The 20,620-nt window shown below is 43.2% G+C and overlaps 2 protein-coding genes across 2 annotated transcripts in view; one reads left to right on the top strand and one right to left on the bottom strand.

The window, feature by feature from the left end:
• BAIAP2L1 (BAR/IMD domain containing adaptor protein 2 like 1) overlaps positions 1 to 4,178 on the top strand; it is a 39,271-nt gene extending 35,093 nt beyond the window's left edge. Inside the window, exons 13-14 of the mRNA XM_065684391.1 lie at positions 2,841 to 2,881; positions 3,394 to 4,178. Coding sequence (XP_065540463.1) covers positions 2,841 to 2,881; positions 3,394 to 3,469 — 117 coding nt within the window. The 3' untranslated portion in view covers positions 3,470 to 4,178. The remainder of the gene's footprint in view (positions 1 to 2,840; positions 2,882 to 3,393) is intronic.
• Positions 4,179 to 5,346: 1,168 nt separating this feature from the next.
• On the bottom strand, positions 5,347 to 18,958 carry BRI3 (brain protein I3). Its single transcript, XM_065684387.1, has 3 exons — positions 18,670 to 18,958; positions 16,897 to 17,011; positions 5,347 to 5,728 (listed from the first exon to the last, which is right to left on the bottom strand). The coding sequence occupies exons 1-3, from the start codon at positions 18,833 to 18,835 to the stop codon at positions 5,596 to 5,598; spliced, it is 414 nt and encodes a 137-aa protein (XP_065540459.1). The 5' UTR covers positions 18,836 to 18,958; the 3' UTR covers positions 5,347 to 5,595.
• Between the last annotated feature and the right edge of the window lie 1,662 nt (positions 18,959 to 20,620).

Raw genomic sequence — 20,620 nt, 5'->3', positions numbered from 1 at the left:
CACTGATACATCACAAATCCAAACGTTTCCCCTGCTTACTTTTCTTGACCTACTTAGCTGAGCTCTTAAATGAGGCTCTGGAATGTTCTACTTTGGCTACTTGTGCTTGAGTTTGCTGCTACTGTCTTCAGGAATGTCATCAGGTTTTGGTATTTCAGACCACCAGTAGTAATAGGAAAGGAGAAGTGTTCAGGGATATAAGAGTACTAGGAGACTTATTCTGCATAGCAAATTTCTCAGGAATGGAATCTGAACATGAAAAATTCTCACAGAAAATAGTACAAATTAAAATAGTACAAAAGTGATTTTTTTGTTATGTCAGATTTTATACATTGGCTCCTACGGCTGGTCATTGAGACCTCGTGGGATCAACATGTCCTTCAAATGCAATTATGTCCCCAGCAGTTAAAAGATGTCAGCCCATGGAAGCTGCCAAGCAAGCAGCTGAATGAGTTCTCTGCCCTGTGACAAGCTGCCTTACTCTAGAGCTTAAACATTATTGCATCTCATGAACTGTCTGGGTGTCACGGTGCTGTGCTGCTTGTGTTGCTATGCATAACTGTTCTCAGTCTCAAAAGTGACCACTATAAGCATTGCTTTATTTGTTCTGTGGCATTAGTTCAGGGGTTTTGGGAATAAATTTAGGACTTGTGGACTAATGTTCTTGTTGAACTGGAAAACCAAGGGGAATGGCAAAGCATTTAGTTGACATACTAGGCCAGAATTCTAATTAGAAGAGTATATTCTCTTTGGAGGCCAGAATGGAAGCTTATAGCATTTCCAGAGTGGAAAACAAATGTACCTTTTTTGAGATTCTGAACTGCCACAGGGAAAGCAAAACTAAAAAAAAAACCAGAAAAAAAAGGCAATTCTGAACTGTAAAATAATACCTGATGTTGAGATACCCTTTTACTGTGCCCCCTCCCCAATTCTTCTTACCTGTTACCATACCAAAGAAAGAAGAAAACTGTAGAGAGCGGCTGCTCTTGCACCCAAGTGTTCTGCTGGAAAGTCACTATTTATTTTCCTTCTTCCTGAACTCCTCAGAGCTTCCTTGTTGTTCCTGCTTCCGTGCAAGGGACCAACCCCCACACTACTGCAAGGCTTTGGAAATAAGCTCATTAAACCAGGCTGGTCTTTAGGCTCATACAGAATTGACATATGTGTAAAGCAGTATGCTTACAGTGTCTGTTATGCAGAAGCAGGACTCCTTGAGGCATCTGATTTTCAGAATACACTATAAAAATAGCTCAGGATTTCAAGAAGGAAAGATGAGGAATGGCTCTTGCAAGTTATATTGTTCATGTAGGCCAGTACTGTGCAGAACAGTATCACCTAAGAAAGACTTAGTAGTTAACAGGGCTTTGATGAGAGCTGGACTTCAGTGAGAAGTAGCATTTGTTCATTCTAATTAATTTTAGGGCTAATTGGGCCTAATTCTAAGGTCTAAGTCTATTCCTGACTGATATACGTGAGCAATTTCATTGGAATCACAAGTCATGCACATGGGTAAGAACTCTGCTGAATTAGGTCCTGATTAAATAGGTTTCTTCATGTGCATCATGATATTGTGAATATGGTACAACAGGCTCACAGGCCTTTCTTTGCTCAGCAGTGGTATTTTAAGTCTTAAAACCAAAGTGGCCATAAAGACTGAATGATTAATACAACTCAAGCTGTTGCATAAAAGGTGGCTGCATATTCCTGCTTCTACATGCAAGAGCGTGTAATTCAAATTTTCATTTTGAACTCTGACACCTACTAGAAGCAACACAATTAGTCTGCAGTTTAAAGTACATCATTAAGACTATTGTTGAAAGTTGGGGGGAAGTAGAAATTAACTGCCCAAACTCCCATGTAAAATGGGCTTGCAAAGGGTAATACAACAGGTTTCCATTTTATCACACCTGGAACACCGGGTCCTGTAGCAGCACGGTGACAGTGACGCTGCATCTCTTGGGTTGTCCTGCCTTCACAAGAATGAAGCACACTTCATCCACAAGTACAGTGCAGGCTGTAGCTATAACAAGGCTTTTCAGATTGTACACTTGAACATGACAGCTTCATTAGACTGAAATATTAGCAACAGCTATGCAAAACCATTCCTCCTTTTGTATCACTCCCATACAAGCAATGTAAATTTTACATGTACGTCCAGTAGCTGTTTTCTTGCTTTCTATTACTCACCACTTCTGCTAGCAGAAGTCACAGGAGATAAACTGAAGTTGTGAATCTACAATAGCTAAATGCAGATCAGGTCTGCCCTCACTCCAGGCTTTTAGCATTTAAATATGTCATTATGCTGGCTGCTGCCTCTTTTAACTTCATGGCTTTAAATTTCTGTGAAGACTCACTGAAATGTATTTGCTCTGTGAAATCTGCACCAAACCTGGTGTGGTGTTTTACTGTGACAACTGCGTTTTATAAATGCTGCTATAGAAACAGAATGGTGGTTTTGTGCTGAATGTGTGAACAGAATGGTGTATTTGTGCTGCAAGGAGTTCTGGCCTTTTTCCTTTGGTTGATGGCTACTGCAGTGAGTTTTCACTTTTTCTTTTAACCCAGAAAATGCCCAGTGAACCTTTGGGCGATCACTGATCACAGACCTCGGTGGGAGGACACCACACACAATAAAAAGCCAGACAGTGCTGACACCATTATTTTACCTTTCTAATTTTGATGTTCTGAGAATTCTCTCCTTCCAAGTTCAGCTGAATTACTCAATAATTATTCTAAATGTTTTAGCTGCTTGAACAAGGTCTCTTCTTTAGCAGGATAGTGAGATCACCTCTAGCATGGTTTTTGTACATCTATGTAAATTTCTTCTTCTTCTTCTACAGAAACCTGACGCGAATGGCATTATAAAACCACCTTTTTTAAGGTATCTTTCTTAAAAAGCTTTTACACTAATTTAGTTGTGTTGCATTTTATATTGACTTATTGTATTGATTGTGAGGGAAAATTAAGGATGTTTTTGACAAATCACTGTGACCTTTCCTAGGCACTGGTAAAGCATTACAGCTGTAATTAAAATACCTCAAGTAAAATACAATGTATAGGCCCTTCTGGGAAAAAAAATAAGTGTTTCTGCAGTAGTCTGACAGGGAACAGAACTTAAACTGTCTTTGTGGGTTAAAAGTCTTTCAAAACTGAAAGCTGTTTAAGGAAAAAAATGTCTAAATCTAACTGGGCATTAACTTCCCACATTCTGGATCACTGCAAAGTGAGCCTTCATACATCAGCTTCTTTTTAAAATTCAAGTTAAAAAGAGTTACCTGGAATCCTTTAGTCTAAAACCGTAACTTCAAACAAGGTGGACGAAGGAACCGCATGGCTTTAGCATGGGGTTGTGTTGCAGCAAACCTTCTAGTAACTGTGTACATTTCTTTTCAGTGGAGAAAATCCCTTCGCAACTGTGAAACTCAGACCAACAGTAACAAATGACAGATCAGCACCGATTATCCGATGAGTGTACAGTCCATCATGTGTACTTCCTCCTTAGAAACACCATTTTCAGTAATTATTACTATCTAAACTTGTTCCAAGAATTTATTTAAATGTAATTACTGTACAATAGAAGCAACCTGGAATGGATTTCTGATTTATTTTTAAACCTGTCCTTTCTAATGAGGTAACTGCTTTGGGCTAATATTTGAGCACTCTGGCTTGATTTTACAGTATGCCTTTTTGTAGTAGGATTTGTGAAAATACTGGGGCTAGCTTGGATTCTCTAGTGAACCAGTATAACTAATAGCTCTCAGATCTGATTCCTTGGCATTTGTTATTTGGAAACTGCCATGATAAGTTCTAGAACACAAGCCTGCATATGCCACTTACTAAGTAAGAAAAAGATGATGCCCCTTCCCCCCCAACAGACCAATGTAACACCTGCCTTATTCTGGAATAGACAATTACCTGTATAAAGTGATAATTCATTATTTTGTTTAAGACAGACATGTTAGGTTATAAATAAATATTTATCCTGTAACAATAGACAGTTTGTAATGCTTTGCTTAATGTTCAGATACAAATTTTCAAGTGTTAACATCAACTCATTTTAAGTCTGATGTTGTACTGTCAACACATTATTCCATGGTAATTTTTTCTTTAAAATATGTTGTCAAACTTTAGTCTTATAAAAGGTCGTAATAAAACAGTGCCATGTTTTTTCTCTCAAATGCTAATATTAAAAGATGCCTTTGAAGTTACTCCATTACTGAACTTTTCACAAAAGAAAAACATATAAAATCTGAAAATTGCTGAAGCAGCCCAGCACAACTGCTGGCATAGTGCAGGGTCTGAGGTGAGTGAAACACAGCTTTTAACTTCCATCACAAGGAAAGTTGTGCAGTTTGTTACCTAGGACTCAGATTTCCTACATCCAGTGGAGCTAGCTTGTCTGAAAGACTCTTCCTACATTAATAATCATCTCAGAAATTAGCCTGGAATTTTAAACCCGACTACTCACTCTGCATCAGCAGCTGGGGCTTTACCTCTGTACAGGTCAGGTATTTCCCACCCTGAACTCTGTATTGTGACTGCTGCCAGTCATCAATCCTTACTCTCAATTATTACACACTTCCTACAGCATCCCATGGCTAATTCATGTGGTGGTGTCTGCTTCTACTATAAACTGTAAATTCAAGTCATGTGAAATGCCTTTCAGTTGCTTAATGTCAAAAAATAGTATATGAGCATGTGATGGCTGAAGAGGTAGAGTCCATTCATTCCACCTCCTCCTCTCACACAGCCTGTCAAGTTCAAGGCTGAGGACACTCCATTTGCTATGTGGAACCTTGCAAAAATATCCATTATCCCCTTTTGACACACCAACCTTTTACAAGTGTTAATTTGCACCAGAGCCCAATTTCTAAAGCATATCAGAGGCAAGTCAACCTAGACTGTATAAGCTTTCAGTAGTTCAGAATCAGAATTAAAGTATCTGGAATGCAAAAATCTTTACTGAGGGTAGCTCTTACCTGGCAGTGCTGCAGCCTCTCTACCGCTGTCTGTGAACTACCACCAGGTTCGGCAGGTATGATACTGCCACTGTGTGATGCAAGACCTTTACCAATGAAAACAGGACTTCCACTGTCACTGCTATGAAGAGGGTACATTAGCATAATGGTAGCATACACAAGCACTTGCAACGGTTTACTCAAAAACATCTGATTTGCTTAAACAAGTACAGCCTTAAACCATGGGGCTGGTTGGTTGGTTGGGGTTTTTTAAGATTCTGGCAACAATTTATCCTTCTTTGTAGCTAGGATTACTAAGTCCAGTTTCTGACTACATGTTATCTGACACATTAGTGACACACTTAATAACCCAGCCACAACTTGAGGATTGCAAAAGGAAAAGCAGTTTTATTTAGTTTTCAACAGGTGCCACTAAACATGGAAAACAAGTCGGGTTTTCATGTTTTGCAATGCACATGCTCATAAAAGATTAAGTTTAAATTACATGCAAGAGACTAAATTTCTTCACACTTTACAAAACAGGTCTGAAGCAAATAAAATGATTGTACATGACATTTACATTAGAAAGAGTATGCTAACAGTTGTAGCTTCCATAAGCACGTCCACGTTCATTCCATTAACCAAAAGCTGCCCCACAATTTGGGCATCTTCTCTGCCTCAGTGCAAGACAGAACAGAATCCCAATTGGAAAGAATACAATGGCACACAGAACACCAAGACAGGTGAAGGTGTCCTCCAACACGCCAACCCTGCAAAAAGGGAAAACAGACTCAGTCAAGGACACCCACCAAGTTTGCCCCAAAGTTACCACCTTGTGATTTGGTAGTCACTAAAAACCATGTAATTTTATAATGCAAGATAAGGTACAAAGTGGTTAGGGGGAGAGGGGAGAGGTTCTCCTTTAAAAGGCCTTTATTTTCACAGCTTGCAGCAGCAGGTTTTGCATTAGACCACATAGAGAAAAACAGGAAAGTTGCCAGTGATCAAACTGTAGATAACAAGCTGTTTAGTTCCAGACAACAACCATTTCTCTACCACTGCAACCAGGACTGGTACTTTTATCAGAACAGGCACTACACCTCGGACCGCTTGTATCAACTCCAAATACTGGTTAATGCAGCTACAGTGAAGAACACATCCAGACACAGCACTCACTGAACAGCAGGAACAAGTTACACTCCCACCTCAGAGGTGTAACAACAAAGCTGTGCATCTGTAGCCACCACTGGGCTCTTCTGCAGTCATGCAGCCTGGCTCAGCCAACCTGGCCCACTGACTACACAGGAATAAGAGATCACACGCTTGGGACAGTATCAAACTGTATTCCTTGCTTGCCCTTCCTGGGGTACAATCCTTATCCCTAAAATGAGGAAACAGTCTTCCAGAACTAACCCTTCGCATCACTGGAGTTTACTCTCAACCATGAAAAGCAGCCTGCTTTTAGAATAACGCACTGACTTCTGGAATGACAGTGCTGAAGATCTAACTGTACCAGTGTTGTTGCACACCAAAACAGCTCTGTTTCTCAGCTTTTTTAGCTATTTCCCCACAGGCAGCAGTCACACTGGTGTCATATGCTTTTGCCTGCCTAGTTTCCGCAATTATCCTGGGATGAACCCTCTCAGTTCACTTAACCTCGAGTCTCCCACAGTGTATGTGTGCTAGAGCTCCTTCAGAAAAAATTACCGTTTTCTGAATGCTTTGATCTGACAATTTGGTGCTTTTTTTCTCAGCTTCTTCCCAAGAGAAAGGTTTGAATGGGCAGTGTTGTGTAACATTGGTGAAACACCCAGCTCATGTTTTCACTAAGCAAGTTAAAACCACTGCAGACAGCGAGATGCAGACAGGTTTGCTTCAGTCTATTACTTCAAATTAATACACAACCTGGCAATGTCTGATTCCTTCAGTTGCCAGCACATTCTCTCAGATGTGCTGGTGTATCTTCCTTCAGAAAGCACAAGTCAATGTAACTAACATGCCAAGGTCTGGGTACACCAGGCATTTAGGGCTCTTACCGAGTTAGCAGGATAAGAATGACTTAAAAATCTTAACTATAAATCTACAGCAGAAGACAACTTTGAATGTCAGCACTGTTGTGGAAGGTGCCAATTAAATAAGCGTGTAGAGGACTATGCTAACTGCTCACATTCGGACTTCCTAAGTCACCACAACAGCTGAGAGCAGCACTACTGTTGTGAGCTGTTTAACAGGTTTATTTCTGGTAGGTAGGAAAGTCCAAAGGCCAAACACACATCACTGTTAAAATAACCCTCAGTAGGTGTTCCTGGTTTCTGCTTCCAAAACCTGATGTCCCTTTAGAACTGTAGGAGAACCTGCTACTGATATCAGCCAGCTCCAGCTGAGTCCTCATTGAGTGACCACCCCACAGAGAAATTCCTTTTCAGCACAGTTCTGTAACAGCAGATAATTATCCAAATTTCAGTACCTGAGTTCTTTCTGAAGTGCTGTATCTCAACATCCCCCAAAATGAAGACAAACAGTAAAGCCTGAGTATTCAGACCTCAGAAGTTTAAGCAGCTACACTAAACAGTCAGAATTTGGAGTTCAGCTGAACACTCGAATAAGATGCATCCCCTTATATTCCCTGGTACAGTGAAAGTCAACAGAAACAGAGCTAAGTGACCTTGAAATACAATCTATAAGCAAGGTGCCAAGGCCAATAAGGAGTTGTTTCCTACAGAGCAGTCACAAACAACCTACTGTACACAAAAACAGAGTAAACAAAGGAAGATGCAGACTCAGAGACCATTTCTTTACCACAGTTGGCTAAAACATTACAACTTGATTAAACTTTAGAACTATTCCCTTTCCCCTCAATCGCTATGAGAAGCCAGAGGCTTTTCAAAGTGTTCTTGATACTCTCCTGCTTATACCTCTATCACCACATCACAAATCCAGGTATCAACACTGGCCTAACATAAAACTTAAGTGTCCATGGTACTTCCCAAATTCATAAAACCACCCTTCTTTAGGATGGAATTGCCACATTCAGCACATGTTGTAAAGGACAATGGTTCTGGCCTGTCACCCACAGATATTAGTGATAATATGAGAAGTACTAAAACCCCCTAACATTTACTGAGCACTTTGTACAATAGCTTTGGTATCACTTTTACTCACCAACTAAAGCAAAAGCAACGCGTAAGGAGTCAAGCATAAGGTAACAGTGGAGGTTTTGTTTATAAACAGATTTCTTTTTATCTCCAAAAGGACATGAGAGTCTCCACCAATGAGATCTAAACAGACAGACTGCCAAACAACACCAGACAAACTGCAGTACCAGGCAGCTGGTCCAGCTTACCTGCCAGGGCTTTGTATTTGACTGATTCTTGCCACGAGTTGCTGACTTAAAGAATGTATGGACCTAACACACAATCCTATCTTCACTTCTGGTGTTTCTGCTACAAGTCTCTCCCGTAGGTGTGGCTGATACCACACAAGTTTCTTTCGGGAACTGTGTGCCATCAACTTGCCTTTACACTTCTGCTGGCTTGATGACAAGTATGTCCAGTGGGTTTGTGAGGGTCAGAGAGAAAGGAATCGTGTACCCCCACCTAGCATGCAACATATCCCTACCTCTAAAACAGAAGTGCTGACAAATTATGCTATATGCCAGCAGCCAAGAAGGAGCCAAGCCATTCCTGCTGCAAAGCAGAAACTCACAATTGTCCTGACGCATTAGTCACTGACTCACAGCACTTGCCCTGCAAGCAGCACTCAGAGAAACTACAGGCACAAGATTTGCTCAGCTTTGTTAATATTTCTTTTTTTTGTCTGTGTCTAGTGTTCTGCTACAAAGAATTTTAGCCCAGGACTCCCATCAGTGTGGTGCCTGCCTCCCTTTCCCTCGCACCACAGAGAATACCAATGGAGAAAACAGTCCAACAGGATAGTGCTGCCATGGAAAGAAATATGGAAGGAGTTACTGAAAAATTATAAGCCCAAGACCAGTTACTGTCACTACTAGAAAAAAGACAAATATATAGGATCATATAATGAAGTAAACTTCCTACATATTATGGATTATTAATGCTTCATCCAGACCACTGTATACAGCTTCAGCCCTCGAGAAAAGAGTCAGAAGGAAAGAAAAATAGTAGAGAAAATTAGTGCCCATTAACTTCCCCTCACTAACCAACTTTCAAGCCCAAATCAGTTGTTATACCATTAGTCTGTGCCACGAAAAAGATCAAAATCTGCTTGCTAGGTTGAGTTCAGAGCACACTAATGCAAACGGAGATTCTTTTATTAGGCTGACTTTTAAAGCAGAATTGAAGACCCTCATATTAATCCTTGCTTCTAGAGATTTCCAACTAGCTGTCCCACCTGAGTTTATTACTGTGTATGAGGAAGGGTTAAGTAGTACTGCTTAAGGCTAACTGGAAAGCTTTAGCATAATTTCTTTGCAGCACAGCCTCTTTGCCTAGGGCATATCTGGACACTAAAACTGAAAAATTACATTGTAAGTGACCCTCAAAATTAGACTGCAATTAAAGAATGGAGTCAGTAAACAAGGCTGTCATACTGTCAACTCCATTCACCAGGGGAAAGACATGCTACTAGAAGTGCCATCTCCTGGGAAGAAACTGCTAATAGGACTGAAATGCAAAGCAATTCAATATAGGATAGCCAGACTGGTTACAGGTACAGTGACAGAAAGGACACCAGCTTTCAACCAGAGCTGGCAAGCCTGGCTGCAGAAGCTGAATGTGGCAATTTGTACTTGTGGAAATGGTAGGAATGCTGAGCAACCTGGGAGCAAACAAATCAGCAGGGGACACTCGGGAAGGGAGGCCTCTCCTTTTCCCCCCTCTACAGGTTAACCCAGTAACATGTTGTGTGGGTATACAGAGAGGCTCAGACACAACCTAGATGTTTCTGAGTAATTAAAGATTTAGGCAGGTTTGAGTACTACAGATCCACCCCAGAAAGGAAAAGCTCCTTTTCCAGGCATTTCAGTGACACCGAAAATAACATTAAAAAACACTAACAAAGCAAATAATCTTCTACTTGTCTCTTAGTAATTCCATATTCAGCTCGTACCCTGAAGTCTACCTTTGCAAAAGTAAGCCAGTGTGTTTAGTGAACAGTATAACCAGCCTAATTTTGATCTGACTTTAAAGAATAAACACATTCATTAAACATTAGATAGGGTACTTCTGGTCAGCCCCAAGTAGCTGCAAACCCAGGTGTAGGTGACTGCTGTCTAGCCCATTACAATCAACCCTCTTAAGCAGCTTGCAAGGCCCAAGTCTCAGATGTCCCTGACACTTTAAATAGATTTATTTCAAACTCCCTTCCCCCCTAACCAGAGTTATTCAGGAAGTTTTGTGGTAATGCAAAATGCCAATTAAAAAAACAGGGAGGGAATAAATGACCATCCATACTGAACCCCAGACACAGGGAAAAGGCTCCACAAGGGACAAAGCCACCCCAGGAGCACAGCAATGGAGGAAGACCAGTGGCAGTGCAGCCAAGCAGTAGACCAAGGGAGCTCCAAGTGACACTCATTTGGAAAGCTCATTAGAATTGCAGCAGCATGACCTCCACCATAACATACCTGTTATTTCAGAGCCAGTTCCTGTCATGTCTAGAGCAGGGGGATTACTACTACAGCATTAGCTACACAAACACTTTTTGGCTTGTGCTGATTTGTGTCACCACCTAATTTTAGATGAATACTACTTAACCAATCACTGCTTAGCCAGTTACTAAATTTAGAAGGAGAAAAGAGTATTTTTTGTAAGGGAGACTGTGCTTATGTCAGTCAGTGTTCACTTGTGTATCTTACCTGAGCTGCAGAGTAATTAGAGGCTCCATATTCAAACTGTAGATTCACTAATGTAACCAAACAAATTTTGTTCTACAACATAAACCACATAAAAGCTGATTATAACTGCACCACTCCCAATCTAAAAATAAAATGGAAAGGGTTATTTATACTGCAAGCAGCATCTTGGATTTAAGCTGTAACTGCAGCTGCCAACTCCATAAAGTAAGGTCAATTATTCCCACTGACAAGCATTTAAAACCAAATTACTTTTCAGACAACCCCCTTAAAAGTAAGTCTTAAGACATTAATATCTTAAGTCAAATGCTCAGAATCAGAGGTCTGATAGTGGGACCTGTGAACACAGCATCAGCACAGTTCAGCATGCGCATTTGAGACCTCACACTCCATCGCAGTATTTAAATGGGTGCTTATCAGCATTTTTCATTCTTTGCAAATTAAGTCGAACGGTCATCCCAGGTAATCAGAGACAATCTGGTTGTAAAACAGGCTCTGCAAAGCCTAAAAAGAAACTGCACTAAAGGTGACTGCCGTCTTCCACGCAGACACTCACTCACTGATCAAGCAAGAGGAAGTTTCTAATCAGTGTCTCATCTCTCCTGCCACTGAGGTCAGCAAGTCTCTAACTTTAGATTTCAATGGAAACATCAGAGCAGTGACAAGCCTGGAGTCTGGAAGCTGCACACTTGTTCTTTAATTCTGAACATGAAAACACAGATAGCTCTTCTTTACATCTGTCCTAGCTAATGCATCACCAGCAGCTAGGTTAAGCATGTTCACATTTCACCCACAAGCAGCAGAAGAGAAAAAAATGACAATTATATATATAACTACTGCGTAAGCATGGGCTGTTGACAGTTTTAATCTCCATGGAGAGAGAGGTGCCAGCTCCTCTAGCCTCAGTTTGAAGGCACTGGATGGCTGTTGATCCATATCCACAGAAAGGACCACTAATCTATAGAAGCCTCTGGCACGCCCTTCTCAACACAAGCTACACATATATGTAAATGCAATTCTCCTTAAAAGTCACCTTCAAGTAAGAGACAGCACAGTATCTGCAGATTTATCTGAACTTCCTTATACTTCAGGCCCATTTCCTATCCAGAGGGTGGGCTGCAGAGACAGAGAAATTCTGGCAACAGGAACAGCTTATATCTAGCTGTTGTCTTTCTGGAAACGCCTACAAATCACCAGCCTTCCACTGCTTTACTTCCAGTTCTGAGAACACACTAATGAAGAGACAAGCTTCCTGGCTTCACATCGGCAGCCTGGCCTCATGGCTGAGGTGAAGCATGCCAGTTCAAATGCTCTGTGCATGGTGGACATCTATTCATGACAAACTAAACTGAGACCCAGTGTGGTTTTTCCAGACTCATCCGCATACACAGCCAAATCAGTATCACCTCTGGCTACGAAAAACAAAGCCAGTTTCCTCCTCTCACCCAGAACAATTCATTCCTGCATAGAAATTCTAATTATCAGAATACAGACACCAAGACAAATGGTGACAGTAATAAAAAGAAAATGCCACCAACACAGACCCAGTGACAGACTGTCCTCACTTGGAACCTATTACCAGGCTTACCACCTCCTCTCTTCTGAGCTTAGGTAACATTTCCTACTAAGCAGCTGCATGCCCCAGCTGCTAGGCAGGGAGGAAGAAAAAAGTTAACAGCTATCCTAGTCAGTAATTCTAAATGGCAGACTCATGGCATCTACTCAAGTCTGCTGTATCAAGGCTTTCTTCTTTGGACTCACGTGCACAAGTCACTGACGAATTTCATGCCCTAACTGCTCCAGCCACCAGATTACAGCACAGCAGGATGAACATCCCAGTCTGCCTGAGCAGCACACGCTCACAGAGAGCTGCACACTGGAATGAGAGCTGAGCATCTGTGTGACAAAAGCCAGTGCCAGGAGCTGCTGCATTATTATACCTGTTCCTCTTTATATCACTACTGCAAAGCTGGCTCCAGTCACAAGATTCAAAAAAGATCTCTGACATGTCAGCCCATTGCCAGAAACTGAAAATCCATGTTTTTTCCTCAGAGTATCAGACATAGATAGGTTTTGAATAGATATATCTGTATCTCTGAATAGATAGGTTTTGTATTTGGGTTTGCTTGGGGTTTTTTTAATTCTTTGCATATTTAACCAGTACATATTATGAAATTACATTAAAGAATATTTACATAAAGTTTAAACATAGTTGCTTTAACTATAAAAAAACCTATATCCTGAGCAGCCTTCTCTCAGACAACATCTAGATTTTGTGATTGAAATAACTGAAGTAAAACCAGAAGACTGACATTTTGAAGCATTTGATTACCTAAATGCAATTTTCCCAGTCTCTTTTATCAGGAGACAGGCACTTACTTAGAAAAAACTTCAACCAAAACCTGAGAACGTGTTACTTTGTCAAGTAAAAAAATCAAAACCCAAACCAACCAAAGCCACAAAAAAATAGTCACCCCCAAAAGAACAACTTCTGGCAGGAAGATGGCAGTAAGAGAGATGTGAATAAGTGCAGTTTTAATCAAACTTGCTCATCTTCCAGTCCTAGAAGCAGCAATGTTACAATTTGGGGCCCACTACAATACTTCCGAAGCAGCCGTTTTGTAACCATCAGAAGAGAAAGCACTACAATGCAGCAGCATTGTGTCCTTTCCCTCACCCTTTCTTCCAAGCAATTGAATTCTTGTTAAACAGGAAAATAAACACCCAACAGGGCCCATCACAGGCTCCTTCCCAGATTTTGAAAACAAGAGCTTCTGCAAACATCAGATCAAGAGAATGTTTTCACGATTTTTAAATGGACCTTTCTTCTGTTAAGCAATAGGAAAGCAAACATTCCTCTGCAGTCTGTTCTACCAAACAATGCAAGACAGAGAAATAGAAAGCGAAAGTGACCACAAGAGAAGCAGCCAGGCTGCATTCTGCCAGCTAAAAAGGTAATTACACAGCTGGATCACTAAAGTTAGTGGCTGTAATGATTTAATATGTATTTGGGAACACAGAATAGTTTAAGAGCAGGACTGGGCCATTTCTTAGATGTCAACTACAAGCAATAAAGCTGACAAGTAATTCTCTGTACATCAGGGCTGGGAGAGCAACTCACAGCAGGACAACAGCACTACAATCACCCAAGACATTTTAATAATGCAAGGAAGGATGAAACACACATTAATACTGAAGTCTGTAATTAGAAAGCAACACTGACCAATGATGAATGAAGATGAAATGACTAATGAATAATTCTGAGCAAGAGGTACAGCTTGCAAGACAGGAGAGTCATCCCTCATATGCAGCAATGTTTGAGAGACAGAAGGAAATAAAATGCAATTACATAGTGAGCATGGGCATTCCACCTACTGTAGAGAGGCTGCTTCTGGAGATACTTTATACTTTTCATACTTCATAACATAAAACAAGCCCAAAGATGAACTGTAGCTACCTTAATACTCCCAAGATCATTCACGACTGCAATAAAATGAGACTCCTACATAAATAACAGACCAATACTGCATATTTATCCTCAATACCATATATTTTAAGTTGGAAATGGCTTTGATTTCTATTAGCAACATTCATACATGCCAGAGTGCAAAAGACTGCTTTGTGTTTCTGATGGTAGAAAACTTTGTGATAGACTTTAGCCTACTCTATCAGTTACATTATTCCACACCCACAAAGCTTTTTCCTCGTGATCTAAAGCAGATGGACTTCTTTAACAACCATGCACAGCATCAAGTCAGAAAAGTAACATGATGACTGACTTCGCAGTTTAATAACAAAGTTTTTATGTACCATCAATAGCTTTTTATCAATGCCCTTTCAACAACTGTTCTGCTCAGTCTTGTATTCAGAGTGTAGCTGCACATTGCATTCTTTACAAAATAGGTTTCCAGGCCAAGGAAGTAAAACCAGAACTATGTTTAAGGTCTTGAGAAGTCAAAGAGGATTATGAGCTCTTTCTTTAAGAGAAGCAGCCAGTATAACCTTCCAGAACATGAACCCTGACCCTTCAGGTTCCCATGAGTATTTCTAGTATCATGCTTCCCACACAGCATCCCTGTCACTTCTCTGGAAGTAGCAGACTTGTTACTTGTCAGAAGGCAAGCAAGCTGAGATTTTTTCCTTCTGCCTTGACACTTGACTCTTCCTCTTAAGACAATTAAGAAAAAAAACACAGTGATACTGCAGAGAAGACTGACCCACCATTACTAGGTAGTTACTCATCCTTGGGATTCCCAACCAAGAATATTTCAGAAGTGCTGAGAAGAGTCCTACAGTCCCAGCAGTGCAGTATCACAGTAATCAACATGTCATAGTGCTCCTCACAACTTTTTTTTCACAGCCTAATCCAAAACCTAAGGATCCAAGAGTAAACAAGGTTTCTGTGGAGAGTATTTTGCTTTAAGAAAGAGTTCACAATTAATACCTTCACCAGAGCAAGCCTGATGACCTTTAGAAAACTATTCAAGTGAGGCCACTTAAAAACACCCTACAAAAGAGCGCTCATTTTCCCAAATTTGGCTCAAGGATACTTGCAAATGATTGTTTCAAAGGTGTCTCCTAGAGCATCCCAGGAAATATAATTCCCAGGAAAAAAAGAAATCCCAAGAATAGCAGCAAGAGTCTACCAAGTTACTGCAAAGACCACTTCCATAGTATAACGTTTTCAGATTCATTGAGCTTGGGGCCAGAAGTATAAATACACTGCTGCCTTTTACCAAGCAACACATATTTTCTGTCTTCTGGTTGAGCTAAAGCATAAACATTTTACTGCCACTCATGTGGCAGGATCCACCACATCCTCTGAATAGCCCAGTGGTTACTATCCCTCACTGTTTGAAACACACATCTTCTAGACCAATAATGCTAACTGGTACAGGTTTTTCAGCCTTAAGCAGTGGTATTTCAGCAGGCACCTGTTTTTACACAGCTCCACAAGCTACTTCTTATCTGAATCCACCTTTCAAAGGATGCAGTGACTCTCAAATACCATTTGTAACAAAACCAAAAGGCACCTGGGGGCAGCCTGTGCCACTACAACAATCGATCACATTCACCATTTCAGCTATTCTAGCAAGTGTGCTTCCTACGGTTTGAAACAGATAAGGGTTCAGACCTGCAGAATACGAAGTGCCTCCTGGCAAGATGCCACAAGGGTAATTCCCATATATTCTTACAGAAGGGGAATGATTCTGCACTTAAGCCAGAGCTGACCAAGCACACCAGTGTCTGAACTGCAGCAGCAGCAATCTGGCTGCCCTCAACCATTAGTTAATATCCTGGGATGAGCAAAACTGAGAAGCGAAAGGAACTACAGCTGACTTACAGCACTTGTGTGGAAACAGAATGCCTCCTTCCCGTTTTTTATGGCTGTTGATCTCTGAGGGGTAAGTTGTTCTTTTGTTGCAACTCCCACTAATAGCTGACCACATTTTCTGGTTTTTACTACTCCATCAAATTAACACTTTGAATCAAATCCAGTAATCTCCATGTACTTCTGCAGTAAAAGGATTTTAAAAGCAAGAGATCTTTTAAAGCCTTAAGATAATGATGTTTTCAACCAATACCGACCATCACCCTGCCTGGCTTTGCACAGTCTGGATGCTGGTACTGGGGACACACACCAGAGCAGCAGAAGCCCTTCAACAGGACAGCCAGATCACCAGAAGTGACTATGGTCAATAAAGTTTCACAATAAAGTCATGCTACCCATTATCACTTAGCATAACACACCAAAAAGGACTTCCTGTAATCCTCTCCTCCAAGAACTGACCTTTTACATCTGTTACTAAAGTACTTTTTAATTAAAAATACCACCTACAGATCTTCCTCCATCCTAAAGAGCAGATTCATGTTTATATATAAAGTCTGTTGTATCAATTATAGTAATTGTCACAAGCCCATTAGGACAAGCTCATGCTACAGAAATCAAAGCACTCCATTGCTAAATCTGTGCTTTGTCAATCAATTGCATTCTGATATATACACGCAAAGAGAAGCTACTGAAAAGCAAAGGACTGCATGAATGCCTGCATTTAGAAAAGAAAACCCAAGACTTGAGTTGATTTCCCAACTAGAGAGATGGTTTACCTGCAGGCAGGACAGCCACCAACTACTACGACAGAAGTGGTAGCAACAGGCTGCTGAATAATGGTGTACGTGCTCGAATAGTTTGGCTGTGATGGCGGTGGAGGAACAGCATACCCTAAAATAAGGAAAAAAACTCAATCACCACACGTAAGGCACAAAGAACAATGACCATGATTAAAAAGTATGCAAACAGAATGTGTAAAAATAAAGAGAAATGTAGTCTCAGATGAGGACCTGAAGAAGCTCTATCAAAATCAGAGTTGGAACACACTACTCAGCACATCTAATAGCAAAGCCACTTCATAAACCCAAGTATCTAACATAATTTAACCATCGAAAAAGGACACTGAGCTAATAATTAACTTTATGAATTTGTTTCAGTGCTCTTTAAGCACCAGGGAAAAAAAAGATTAAGCAGAGAAAGACCACAGCTTTCACTTCTGGATGTTATATATCGGGTATGTCCCACTCCAGAGGGCAAACTAGTTTAAACAGGACAAATTTTCCTCTGGTTTCCAGCTTAACTTCAACATATTAAGTTTATAACTGCACAGAGAGGTAAGAGTGATAGGATTCAAGTGGAAAAGAAGCAAGTTGCATACCGTAGAGAAAAAAAGAAAACAACTTTCAGAAACCCCATGTTGTCAGCCAGTGAAGGTGTCATTTTAACAGCTGTAGTTAGAAGACACAATCCTATATCTACTGCACTGACATTAAAATTTAAAAGGGAAAAAATAAAAAGCTTTTTAAAGGGACAGTTAGATGCATGCAGTGTAATCCCGCAGTCACGGTACACTCTGCCCACTTACAAGTCGTTTTGAGCTTCTCTCCCAGAGAACAGTTATCAGATTTTCTGGGGCCAAGTTATGCATCAGTAAAGTCTAGCATCCTCCCTACTTAAAATTAACCTGAAAATAATCAGGAATACTTGTATTGTAGAAAAGTAAATTCGAAGTTATTAACTGGAAGTTAACCTATAGCCTCAAGATTCAAGCCAACGCTTGCTAACTGCAAGATGTGCTATGTCTGCTGTGTATCTTTTGTAACTTCTGAAGCATTCCCTTAACTTTAGAACCTTTCGCAAGAGGCTACTTCTTTCTCTGATGAGGTCAGCATTAATTCGGTTAAGAGACGTACCCTAACTACTCACCTTCTTAAGCCTCTCCAAGACCGCTGAAGTGTATCAGGAAAAAACAAACATTAACCCGAGTACAGTGAAGTGCGGGCAAAGAAAAGTGCAGGTTTGGGGTCTGTTTCACTGCTTGCGCAGCTGTGCCTCTGCTAATGTTTTGAGGCAGAAACCCCCACACCGGAGAGACACATACAAAGTCGGTCGCATTTTCAGGAGGGCAGCACACAAACACATTTCACCTCAGAAGCACCTACGGAAGGAGGGGAGCGGGAGATGGCGCTTTTAAACACCTGGATCCCCTCCGCACCTCCTCCCTGCGATGGTTTTAAGCGTGAAAGCCGAGAGGCTCCAACCGCCTCGCTGCTGACAGGGAAGACCCACGCAGGAGGCTCAAGAGTTCCCCCGCTCTCCCCGCTTCTGCTGGGCAGTCCCTCAGCGGCGCAGGCCACGGCCCTACCCCACAGCCCCCGGGCACCCCACCGCCAACCCCGTCCCGTCCTCGGGCTGAGGGGGCTTCTCCACAGCCGCTCGCCATCCCGGAGAAGGGGGCAGCGCGGCGCAGGCTCTCTGCCGCACGCCGGGGGCCCCGCACCCCGCCGCGCTGGCGGCCGGCCCTTCCGCCGCCGCCGCCTCAGACCCACCTGCGGCTGCCGCGGCGCCCGGGTAGGGGTACGGCGGGGGCGGCTGGAAGCCGGGCTGCGGGGCGGGGATGGCGCCGTAGTTGCTCTGGCCGTAGTCGTAGCCCGCGCCCTGCGCGGCGGGGCTGTAGGCGGGGGGCCGCTCCTGCAGCAGGGGCTTGCTGTCCATGCTGGGGGCGGCGGCGCTGCCGGCCCGCGGAGCCGCGCGAAGCGCCGGGAGGGCGAGGAGGAAGCGGCGCCCTCGCCTCGGCGCCCAGCGGGACGGGCGCCGCCCCGCCCCGCCCCTCCCCTCCGCCCCGCCCGGGGGCGCCGCAGCTCAGCGGCGGCGCGAGCGCCCCGCCGGCAGCGCCCCGCGCATTCGGGGCCGGGCGCGAGGCACCGGCGGGGGGGGGGAGGTGCGCGAGCGGCCCCTGGCGCGCGGGCGGCCCCTCCCCGAGCGCCCCGCGCCGCTGCGCTCGCGGCCGGTCACAAGACTGCACCCCACGTGACGCCGCTCCCCAGCGGCGCGGGGTGACTGTGCGAGAGGCGCAGGAAACCCCAGGCCTTAAAGGGGCCGCGCTCCGGGCGCCCGCCGCACTGGGACCCGCACGCCGGCAGCCGGCAGCCTGCACCCACCGCCTGCTCTGGCTGCGAGGGTGCTGTGCCCCTCCTGCTGCCCTGTGTTGGGGCGAGAGCAGCCGCCCTTGGACCTCGGGTCACCGGGTGATGGTGGATTCTACACACGCTCCCTGAGAACCTATCAGCGTTTTCCTTCAAATGCGCCTCTCCCAAAACGAAGTGCCTGCTGGAAACTGGCGGCCTGAACAGCAGGAGGACGGGGCTCGTTAAATCCCAGCTAATGGTGGGGTCGGCCGCGGCTGGAGGGTCTGCTCAGCCCGGGAAGGCCCCGGGAACAGTGCCAGAAAGGGGGATGCAGGAGGTTGTCAGTTCTGCACCTCTAGGAACACCCAGAGCCACTCTGAATCATGCAGTAGGCAAATGAATTCAGCTGAGCTTTGGGAAGATGGAGACGTTGAGAGATGGTGTCGCCATATATGTAAATATATACATACATATATATTCTGTGTGCATATGTGTTTGCTTTTACACAGCACCCACAGTATGAGGAAAAAGCAGAAATCATCAGCAAATGGTGGTGTATCCTGCAGTGACTCCTGCAAACTCTTGCGTCCCCACTGGGAAGAGCTGCACCTAAACTAAGGGGAAGAGAGAACACTGGGAGTGGCAGCACACAATGGGAATGTTGTAAAATGGGGAAAGCTTTTGAAATGAGATTAAGGAAAAGCAGACGAAAGCTCACATGGCTCAAAGAGATACTAAATTTGTTAGAACACTGCAGAAAGGAAGAGGAAAGCAAGGGGGGGGTGCTGCTTTCTCCCAAAGAGCAAACTGAAGGAACACCTTCAACAGCACTTCCTCCAGGCTCGGCTGCTTCTGAAACCTGAGTTCTCAATGGCAGGACAGCTCAGGCCAGATGCTGAAATGTCTTTTATCACAGTTAAAACTCTGGCCTCTTCCCTCACCTTCATCCTTTGAGCTGTCTGATTCACCAAATCTCTTATTTTTAAACACACACAGGTTTTTCCTTCACCACAGGCACCAGCACAGCCCCATCAACCACTGAGTCCCATGGCACTGCTCCTGTGTGGTTTGGAAAGCTCAGTCCTGCTCCATCAGAAGGGGAGAGAAAACATAAAGAAGGAAAATGATTAAAGAGTCTGCCCCAAAATCAAACAAATTCTTGGAAACAGGCAGAGATGCAGATGACATGACCCAAAATCCAAGGCAGTGCCAGCATCACATGATGGTGAGAGGCTCCCTGCCCTCCTGCTTCCCATCTCCTCCCTCCGGTTTGCAGTGCCTGACTCATCTGGAAGGGGCACCGCTCACAGTTTGCAGTGACATTTAGAGACTGCTCCCACTCTGAGGAAAGCTTTTGCTTACTGTAACTGTA

Source organism: Lathamus discolor, chromosome 6, assembly GCF_037157495.1.
Source record: "Lathamus discolor isolate bLatDis1 chromosome 6, bLatDis1.hap1, whole genome shotgun sequence".
Taxonomy (NCBI): domain Eukaryota; kingdom Metazoa; phylum Chordata; class Aves; order Psittaciformes; family Psittacidae; genus Lathamus; species Lathamus discolor.
The sequence above is the reverse complement of the archived record's forward strand: the minus strand, read 5'-3'. Positions and strand labels throughout refer to the sequence as shown.